Source organism: Nicotiana sylvestris, chloroplast (assembly GCF_000393655.2).
Source record: "Nicotiana sylvestris chloroplast, complete genome".
NCBI classification, from domain to species: Eukaryota; Viridiplantae; Streptophyta; class Magnoliopsida; order Solanales; family Solanaceae; genus Nicotiana; species Nicotiana sylvestris.
Window position 1 is genome coordinate 52,501 of NC_007500.1, and position 10,000 is coordinate 62,500.

General features: G+C 36.1%; 7 protein-coding genes and 2 non-coding genes, besides 1 other annotated feature; 4 read left to right on the plus strand and 5 right to left on the minus strand. All coding sequences in view use genetic code 11, as the record gives it.

Annotated features, from left to right (window-relative positions):
* The window catches only part of ndhC (NADH dehydrogenase subunit 3), a 363-nt gene extending 192 nt beyond the window's left edge, over nt 1-171 (minus strand). Inside the window, exon 1 of the mRNA in view lies at nt 1-171. This exon is cut by the window's left edge and continues 192 nt beyond it. Coding sequence (YP_358681.1) covers nt 1-171 — 171 coding nt within the window.
* Nucleotides 1-10,000: part of a sequence feature (LSC,large single-copy region) that runs on past both edges of the window.
* On the minus strand, nt 1,258-1,901 carry trnV. One transcript has 2 exons: nt 1,864-1,901; nt 1,258-1,292 (listed from the first exon to the last, which is right to left on the minus strand). It is a non-coding gene; the product is annotated as a tRNA-Val (tRNA).
* On the plus strand, nt 2,092-2,164 carry trnM. Its single transcript has one exon. It is a non-coding gene; the product is annotated as a tRNA-Met (tRNA).
* atpE (ATP synthase CF1 epsilon subunit) lies at nt 2,386-2,787 on the minus strand. Its single transcript has one exon. It carries the CDS (start codon nt 2,785-2,787, stop codon nt 2,386-2,388), a length of 402 nt encoding a protein of 133 aa, YP_358682.1.
* On the minus strand, nt 2,784-4,280 carry atpB (ATP synthase CF1 beta subunit). Its single transcript has one exon. The coding sequence runs from the start codon at nt 4,278-4,280 to the stop codon at nt 2,784-2,786; it is 1,497 nt and encodes a 498-aa protein (YP_358683.1).
* Nucleotides 5,098-6,531, plus strand: rbcL (ribulose-1,5-bisphosphate carboxylase/oxygenase large subunit). The gene has a single exon. The coding sequence runs from the start codon at nt 5,098-5,100 to the stop codon at nt 6,529-6,531; it is 1,434 nt and encodes a 477-aa protein (YP_358684.1).
* Nucleotides 7,296-8,834, plus strand: accD (acetyl-CoA carboxylase beta subunit). Its single transcript has one exon. The coding sequence runs from the start codon at nt 7,296-7,298 to the stop codon at nt 8,832-8,834; it is 1,539 nt and encodes a 512-aa protein (YP_358685.1).
* A4U62_pgp068 (hypothetical protein) lies at nt 9,090-9,305 on the minus strand. The gene has a single exon. The coding sequence runs from the start codon at nt 9,303-9,305 to the stop codon at nt 9,090-9,092; it is 216 nt and encodes a 71-aa protein (YP_358686.1).
* On the plus strand, nt 9,586-9,696 carry psaI (photosystem I subunit VIII). The gene has a single exon. The coding sequence runs from the start codon at nt 9,586-9,588 to the stop codon at nt 9,694-9,696; it is 111 nt and encodes a 36-aa protein (YP_358687.1).

The window sequence follows — 10,000 nt, forward strand, 5'->3', positions numbered from 1 at the left end:
TTGTAACCAAGCATCGCCCATTGGTTCTATACCCGACTCATAAGTAGAAAGTTTCTCCGGCCCTTTGCTAATCGGGGCTAACACTCCGGAAATTAAAAATGCCAAAATAGGAACAAGGATAGATATTATTAGAAATGCCCAAAAAAAATCATATTCGTAAAGCAGAAACATAAACGCACTCCTATGAACGTGGAAAATATACCGGATTCGATTGGTCGATTCGAATTGGAATTGTCAAGTCATCCATAACTATTTAGTCAAAACAAGAATTCATTTTGATCGAACCGTCTAGTTTGCTTTGTTTATTGGTTTATTGTAGGGCATATCTCATTGCAAGATTCATCGACTGGAATCCGATTTTATTTCCATTATACTTATTTCCATTTTATTTAGTTAGTAGAACCTTCTAACTATATATTACTCTTATACAAATTCTCTTGTTTCTCTTGTTTTCATCCAGGATTTTCTCTAAAGACGGGGAATTCTAAATTAATTACTTATCTTATTTCTTCTTTAATTAGAAATTCTTTAAAGATTTCTATTTTTTTCTATAAATAGAATCAGGAGGTCTTTTTTCTTATTTTTTCTTAGTGATTTAGAATAGAACAAGTAATCAAATAGAAGAGAATGTATAGGAATTTCCATCTCAAGATTTAGAAGATCTTGTGTTGGTATATTCCTTATTATTATTATTTAATAATAGTATTAGGGTTCGAATCCAGGTGACGGGGTTTTTCTTGGTTGAATACAGAAAAAGAGGACTGCCTTTTTCGTGTTGTGCTTCGCTAGGTCGAGGTAAGTAAGGTATACGAAGGAAAAGCCTATTTGACAATGAAAGTGACCAAAGGTATTCGTTTTTCAAAAAACTTTAGCTTGTACACAAATACAGCAGGCCCTTCCTAAATCCATGTGAATTCCTCTTCGTAGTTTTTCATTTCACCAGGCCCGTGAAATGATTTGACTTCCACAACTCAATAAGATTGGGGATATCAAAAGAAAGGGAGTCTCACTAATTCTTTTATTGTGGATATGAATATGTAATTCGCCTCCGAAGATTAATGACGAAAGGTTGGTTTCTTTATCCGCAATTGAAAAAATCAATATCGATTGGATCCGTTGATATGCATTTTTTCTTTCATCTGCTTAAACGATTGCCGTGAGTAAACTTATAGGAATAATTGGATTTCACTTAGTTACAAGCAAGAAATAATAATGAAGAAATGAAAATTATAGAATTTTTTGGATTTTGCATTTTTATAGGGCTATACGGACTCGAACCGTAGACCTTCTCGGTAAAACAGGTCAAACTTATTATTATTAAAATGATCTGAACTGTTTCAAAGACCCAACATGCATTTTTTTTGCATTGGGCTCTTTCATTAACTGATATAAATATCAGTTAGTCTGCCATTTTTTTTCTTGACAGAAAAAAAGATAAGGAAATGGCTCCATGTGCTCTGATTCATTATTTGGGAGCATTACCAAAGTGTTTCAAAGGTGGGATTATCTTGACGTAGGTCTGTCTCTGGCCTAGATCAACCTAAGTTAAATGAAGTCTCTATCGTTCTGCTGAAAAAATCAAATATGAAACTTCATACACCTTAAAGTTCATATGACGAAAAGAGATTTTTTTGAGGTCCTTATACTCATTATGCCTAGCATTGAATAGACTGGGTATTCACCTTATCAAGATCTCAAATCAATGATGGGGTCTGTTTGGCACCTCCTAAATGGGCGTCCAAATTGGACCGAACTCTTTGTCAGGCTATGGTTCCCTCAAAGTTATGGAGTAAGACATCGATTTCTCAACAAGATCAATTTTTCTGATTGTATGATGAACTCCCTTGAAAAACATTGGCGCGCGTGTAAACGAGTTGCTCTACCAACTGAGCTATAGCCCTTAGTGCTTGTGATACATATTTTATCATGTAGATAAATTCTTGTCAAGATAAATATTCCATGATCCAACATCAACAATCTTTGATCTCTTTGAGCGGTATTCCTTAGATTAGTATTGCTTATTAAGTAATATGATATTTATAATCCATCGACAGGATGGGTTTCATTTGGTTCTCTTTGGGATGATAAATGACCTACTTAACTCAGTGGTTAGAGTACTGCTTTCATACGGCGGGAGTCATTGGTTCAAATCCAATAGTAGGTAAAACTTATTAGATACCAGAGTCAATGGTATCTAATAAGGTTTACGACCCACCCTTAGTGATATTGATTTTTTGATTTTGTATCTTTTCTATTTCATTTTTGAATTTGAATTTTTGCATCAGAATTGGATTCTGTTTGATTGTATTTGATTGTATTCACCCGACAGAATCTAAATAGGATTAGAAAGAGAACTTCTTTTTATTATTCGAACGTACCAACTAGTTATGAAATCGGATTGATAGCCTCCACCCGTGTTCTAGCTCGTCGGAGAGCTAGATTTGCCTCAATTTTTTGTCTCCTTCCTTCAGCCTTTTTCACATTAGCTTCCGCTAGTTCAAGAGTTTGCTGAGCTTCTTGTGGATCAATGTCACTACCCTTCTCCGCATCATTTACTAAAACAGTGATCTCATTATTGCCTATTCTAGCAAAACCACCCATCAGAGCCATCGTTAACCATTGGTCGTTAAGACGTATTCTCAAAATCCCTATATCTACAGCTGTGGCAATAGGGGCGTGATTTGGTAATATGCCAATTTGACCGCTATTAGTAGATAAAACAATTTCTTCCACTTCTGAATCCCAAACAATTCGATTAGGGGTCAGTACACTAAGATTTAAGGTCATTTCTTCAAATTGCTCTCCATTTCTAAGTTCATAGCCTTCGCGGTAGCTTCATCGATATTACCTACCAAATAAAAGGCCTGTTCAGGAAGACCATCTAATTCTCCGGAAAGGATCAATTGAAATCCTCGAATTGTTTCTGCTAGACCAACATATTTCCCTGGAGAACCGGTAAATACTTCTGCTACGAAAAAGGGTTGTGATAAGAAACGCTCAATTTTTCGCGCTCTTGCTACGAGTAAACGATCCTCTTCGGATAATTCGTCCAATCCAAGGATAGCTATAATGTCCTGAAGTTCTTTGTAACGTTGTAAAGTTTGCTTAACTCTTTGGGCGGTTTCGTAATGTTCCTCACCAACGATCCGAGGTTGAAGCATGGTTGACGTTGAATCTAAAGGATCTACTGCTGGATAAATACCTTTGGCAGCCAATCCTCTTGATAGTACGGTAGTAGCATCTAAATGTGCAAATGTCGTAGCAGGAGCAGGGTCGGTCAAATCGTCTGCGGGTACATAAACTGCTTGAATAGAGGTTATGGACCCTTCTTTGGTAGAAGTAATTCTTTCTTGTAAAGAACCCATTTCGGTACTCAGGGTGGGTTGATAACCCACAGCGGAAGGCATTCTACCCAATAAGGCCGATACTTCGGATCCTGCTTGGACGAAACGGAAGATATTGTCAATAAAAAGAAGTACGTCTTGCTCATTAACATCTCGGAAATATTCCGCCATAGTTAGGGCAGTCAAACCAACTCTCATACGAGCTCCCGGCGGTTCATTCATCTGACCATAAACTAGGGCTACTTTTGATTCTGCAATATTTTCTTCATTAATTACTCCAGATTCTTTCATTTCCATGTAAAGATCATTTCCTTCCCGAGTACGTTCACCCACTCCGCCAAATACGGATACGCCCCCGTGAGCTTTAGCAATATTGTTAATCAATTCCATAATAAGTACTGTTTTACCCACTCCAGCTCCCCCGAATAGTCCGATTTTTCCTCCACGGCGATAAGGGGCTAAAAGATCTACTACTTTAATTCCTGTTTCAAAAATAGATAATTTTGTATCCAACTGTATAAAGGCGGGCGCAGATCTATGAATAGGAGACGTTGTACTAGTATCTACAGGCCCTAAATTATCAACAGGTTCTCCGAGCACGTTAAAAATTCGTCCCAGAGTCGCTCCCCCGACCGGAACACTTATAGGAGCTCCTGTGTCAATCACTTCCATTCCTCTCGTTAGACCCTCTGTAGCACTCATAGCTACAGCCCTAACTCGATTATTTCCTAATAATTGCTGTACCTCACAAGCCACATTAATTGGTTGACCAACACTATCTCGACCTTGAACTACCAGAGCGTTATAAATATTCGGCATCTTGCCCGGGGGAAAGGCTACATCTAGTACCGGACCGATGATTTGGACGACACGCCCCGGGTTTTTTTTTTCAAGCGTGGAAACCCCAGAACCAGAAGTAGTAGGATTGATTCTCATAATAATAAAATAAATAAATATGTCGAAATGTTTTTGCAAAAATTATCGAATTCAAAATAAATGTCCGCTAGCACGTCGATCGGTTAATTCAATAAAATGGGAATTAGCACTCGATTTCGTTGGCACCATGCAATTGAACCGATTCAATTGTTTACTTATTCACTGAGACTGAGTGAATTTGCAAGCCCACCCAACCTATTTTAATTTTAAAATCTCAAGTGGATGAATCAGAATCTTGAGAAAGTCTTTCATTTGTCTATCATTATAGACAATCCCATCCATATTATCTATTCTATGGAATTCGAACCTGAACTTTATTTTCTATTTCTATTACGATTCATTATTTGTATCTAATTGGCTCCTCTTCTTATTTATTTTTGATTTCAATTTCAGCATATCGATTTATGCCTAGCCTATTCTTTTCTTTGTGTTTTTCTTTCTTTTTTATACCTTTCATAGATTCATAGAGGAATTCCGTATATTTTCACATCTAGGATTTACATATACAACATATACCACTGTCAAGGGGGAAGTTCTTATTATTTAGGTTAGTCAGGTATTTCCATTTCAAAAAAAAAAAAAGTAAAAAAGAAAAATTGGGTTGCGCTATATATATGAAAGAGTATACAATAATGATGTATTTGGCAAATCAAATACCATGGTCTAATAATCAAACATTCTGATTAGTTGATAATATTAGTATTAGTTGGAAATTTTGTGAAAGATTCCTGTGAAAAGTTTCATTAACACGGAATTCGTGTCGAGTAGACCTTGTTGTTGTGAGAATTCTTAATTCATGAGTTGTAGGGAGGGATTTATGTCACCACAAACAGAGACTAAAGCAAGTGTTGGATTCAAAGCTGGTGTTAAAGAGTACAAATTGACTTATTATACTCCTGAGTACCAAACCAAGGATACTGATATATTGGCAGCATTCCGAGTAACTCCTCAACCTGGAGTTCCACCTGAAGAAGCAGGGGCCGCGGTAGCTGCCGAATCTTCTACTGGTACATGGACAACTGTATGGACCGATGGACTTACCAGCCTTGATCGTTACAAAGGGCGATGCTACCGCATCGAGCGTGTTGTTGGAGAAAAAGATCAATATATTGCTTATGTAGCTTACCCTTTAGACCTTTTTGAAGAAGGTTCTGTTACCAACATGTTTACTTCCATTGTAGGTAACGTATTTGGGTTCAAAGCCCTGCGCGCTCTACGTCTGGAAGATCTGCGAATCCCTCCTGCTTATGTTAAAACTTTCCAAGGTCCGCCTCATGGGATCCAAGTTGAAAGAGATAAATTGAACAAGTATGGTCGTCCCCTGTTGGGATGTACTATTAAACCTAAATTGGGGTTATCTGCTAAAAACTACGGTAGAGCTGTTTATGAATGTCTTCGCGGTGGACTTGATTTTACCAAAGATGATGAGAACGTGAACTCACAACCATTTATGCGTTGGAGAGATCGTTTCTTATTTTGTGCCGAAGCACTTTATAAAGCACAGGCTGAAACAGGTGAAATCAAAGGGCATTACTTGAATGCTACTGCAGGTACATGCGAAGAAATGATCAAAAGAGCTGTATTTGCTAGAGAATTGGGCGTTCCGATCGTAATGCATGACTACTTAACGGGGGGATTCACCGCAAATACTAGCTTGGCTCATTATTGCCGAGATAATGGTCTACTTCTTCACATCCACCGTGCAATGCATGCGGTTATTGATAGACAGAAGAATCATGGTATCCACTTCCGGGTATTAGCAAAAGCGTTACGTATGTCTGGTGGAGATCATATTCACTCTGGTACCGTAGTAGGTAAACTTGAAGGTGAAAGAGACATAACTTTGGGCTTTGTTGATTTACTGCGTGATGATTTTGTTGAACAAGATCGAAGTCGCGGTATTTATTTCACTCAAGATTGGGTCTCTTTACCAGGTGTTCTACCCGTGGCTTCAGGAGGTATTCACGTTTGGCATATGCCTGCTCTGACCGAGATCTTTGGGGATGATTCCGTACTACAGTTCGGTGGAGGAACTTTAGGACATCCTTGGGGTAATGCGCCAGGTGCCGTAGCTAATCGAGTAGCTCTAGAAGCATGTGTAAAAGCTCGTAATGAAGGACGTGATCTTGCTCAGGAAGGTAATGAAATTATTCGCGAGGCTTGCAAATGGAGCCCGGAACTAGCTGCTGCTTGTGAAGTATGGAAAGAGATCGTATTTAATTTTGCAGCAGTGGACGTTTTGGATAAGTAAAAACAGTAGACATTAGCAGATAAATTAGCAGGAAATAAAGAAGGATAAGGAGAAAGAACTCAAGTAATTATCCTTCGTTCTCTTAATTGAATTGCAATTAAACTCGGCCCAATCTTTTACTAAAAGGATTGAGCCGAATACAACAAAGATTCTATTGCATATATTTTGACTAAGTATATACTTACCTAGATATACAAGATTTGAAATACAAAATCTAGAAAACTAAATCAAAATCTAAGACTCAAATCTTTCTATTGTTGTCTTGGATCCACAATTAATCCTACGGATCCTTAGGATTGGTATATTCTTTTCTATCCTGTAGTTTGTAGTTTCCCTGAATCAAGCCAAGTATCACACCTCTTTCTACCCATCCTGTATATTGTCCCCTTTGTTCCGTGTTGAAATAGAACCTTAATTTATTACTTATTTTTTTATTAAATTTTAGATTTGTTAGTGATTAGATATTAGTATTAGACGAGATTTTACGAAACAATTATTTTTTTATTTCTTTATAGGAGAGGACAAATCTCTTTTTTCGATGCGAATTTGACACGACATAGGAGAAGCCGCCCTTTATTAAAAATTATATTATTTTAAATAATATAAAGGGGGTTCCAACATATTAATATATAGTGAAGTGTTCCCCCAGATTCAGAACTTTTTTTCAATACTCACAATCCTTATTAGTTAATAATCCTAGTGATTGGATTTCTATGCTTAGTCTGATAGGAAATAAGATATTCAAATAAATAATTTTATAGCGAATGACTATTCATCTATTGTATTTTCATGCAAATAGGGGGCAAGAAAACTCTATGGAAAGATGGTGGTTTAATTCGATGTTGTTTAAGAAGGAGTTCGAACGCAGGTGTGGGCTAAATAAATCAATGGGCAGTCTTGGTCCTATTGAAAATACCAATGAAGATCCAAATCGAAAAGTGAAAAACATTCATAGTTGGAGGAATCGTGACAATTCTAGTTGCAGTAATGTTGATTATTTATTCGGCGTTAAAGACATTCGGAATTTCATCTCTGATGACACTTTTTTAGTTAGTGATAGGAATGGAGACAGTTATTCCATCTATTTTGATATTGAAAATCATATTTTTGAGATTGACAACGATCATTCTTTTCTGAGTGAACTAGAAAGTTCTTTTTATAGTTATCGAAACTCGAATTATCGGAATAATGGATTTAGGGGCGAAGATCCCTACTATAATTCTTACATGTATGATACTCAATATAGTTGGAATAATCACATTAATAGTTGCATTGATAGTTATCTTCAGTCTCAAATCTGTATAGATACTTCCATTATAAGTGGTAGTGAGAATTACGGTGACAGTTACATTTATAGGGCCGTTTGTGGTGGTGAAAGTCGAAATAGTAGTGAAAACGAGGGTTCCAGTAGACGAACTCGCACGAAGGGCAGTGATTTAACTATAAGAGAAAGTTCTAATGATCTCGAGGTAACTCAAAAATACAGGCATTTGTGGGTTCAATGCGAAAATTGTTATGGATTAAATTATAAGAAATTTTTGAAATCAAAAATGAATATTTGTGAACAATGTGGATATCATTTGAAAATGAGTAGTTCAGATAGAATTGAACTTTTGATCGATCCGGGTACTTGGGATCCTATGGATGAAGACATGGTCTCTCTAGATCCCATTGAATTTCATTCGGAGGAGGAGCCTTATAAAGATCGTATTGATTCTTATCAAAGAAAGACAGGATTAACCGAGGCTGTTCAAACAGGCATAGGCCAACTAAACGGCATTCCCGTAGCAATTGGGGTTATGGATTTTCAGTTTATGGGGGGTAGTATGGGATCCGTAGTCGGAGAGAAAATCACCCGTTTGATTGAATACGCTGCCAATCAAATTTTACCCCTTATTATAGTGTGTGCTTCTGGGGGGGCGCGCATGCAGGAAGGAAGTTTGAGCTTGATGCAAATGGCTAAAATATCGTCTGCTTTATATGATTATCAATTAAATAAAAAGTTATTTTATGTATCAATCCTTACATCTCCGACAACTGGTGGAGTGACAGCTAGTTTTGGTATGTTGGGGGATATCATTATTGCCGAACCCAACGCCTACATTGCATTTGCAGGTAAAAGAGTAATTGAACAAACATTGAATAAAACAGTACCCGAAGGTTCACAAGCAGCTGAATACTTATTCCAGAAGGGTTTATTCGACCTAATTGTACCACGTAATCTTTTAAAAAGCGTTCTGAGTGAGTTATTTAAGCTCCACGCCTTTTTTCCTTTGAATCAAAAGTCAAGCAAAATCAAGTAGAGCACTAAGTTCAATTATTTTATTTGTGTTTGTAGCAAAAAAGTAGTTAGTTTGTCGGAATCAAAGTAAATAAGATAATAATGGCGCTTTCTTTGGTGATAGAAGATCTAATTGTAGAAAGAATCAAAACTAAAGTTGAGGATAACTCTTTTTTTGACCTATATTCCTGATTACGAATCAAGAAGCCTTTATCAACAAGAGTGAGTTCTTCCTTTCGTGAAATTAGGAAAATAAAACGAATTTCTTCTTCTTGTCTTAGGTATATAATTTGAAATTCAAATATAGATAATAGAGTTTTGTATCTTTCTCTATCTCCCGAAAAACCATTTTAGCTAAAAATTCATGTTGGGTCGGATTCGAACGAATCTTTCGATAATCTGTAAGAAACTCTTTATCTATTTTTAGAAAATTAGAAGACAAGAACAAAAGACAAAGAAATGAAGAAAAATAATAAAGTTTATTATGATACATATCTTTCTCATGTAGGGGATGAATAAGTCCATTTATTTAGTTCTACAGTTCTACATTCTTTGCACTTATTATACCTACTCAGTTAGATTTAGATATATAGATACTTAGATCTATACTAAGAATTTCAAATTCTTCAAATTCTATTAATAATAAATATTATCTAATTTCTAATTAGTAATTAGAATTCAAATTCTTAATTTAATTATAATTATTACAAGATATCTTTATTTATATAATAACATAATAACAGATACAAATAGTAAATCGAGGTACCCCTTCTATGACAAATTTGAACCTTCCATCTATTTTTGTGCCGTTAGTAGGCCTAGTCTTTCCGGCAATTGCAATGGCTTCTTTATTTCTTCATGTTCAAAAAAATAAGATTGTTTAGATCCGCTGGGACCCAATCTCATCCATTTTTTTTTTGAAAACGTGGACTTGTATCATAACACAGATATCTATTTATTGGAATATAGTATAACATGTGATTTCCACCGAACATAAAGGAAAAAACTCTTATGCCCGCAGAAATATGATATATGGATATATCAATTCTAACAATTTTCAAATAGATCAGGATCGCTGGATGGCTGAAATGTAGTCGGTGAATCTCTATGTATATCGATATGTATAGTGGGATCGTATTAAATAAAGAGTATGTTATTATTTTAGATTTAACCAATTTGATGAATTAC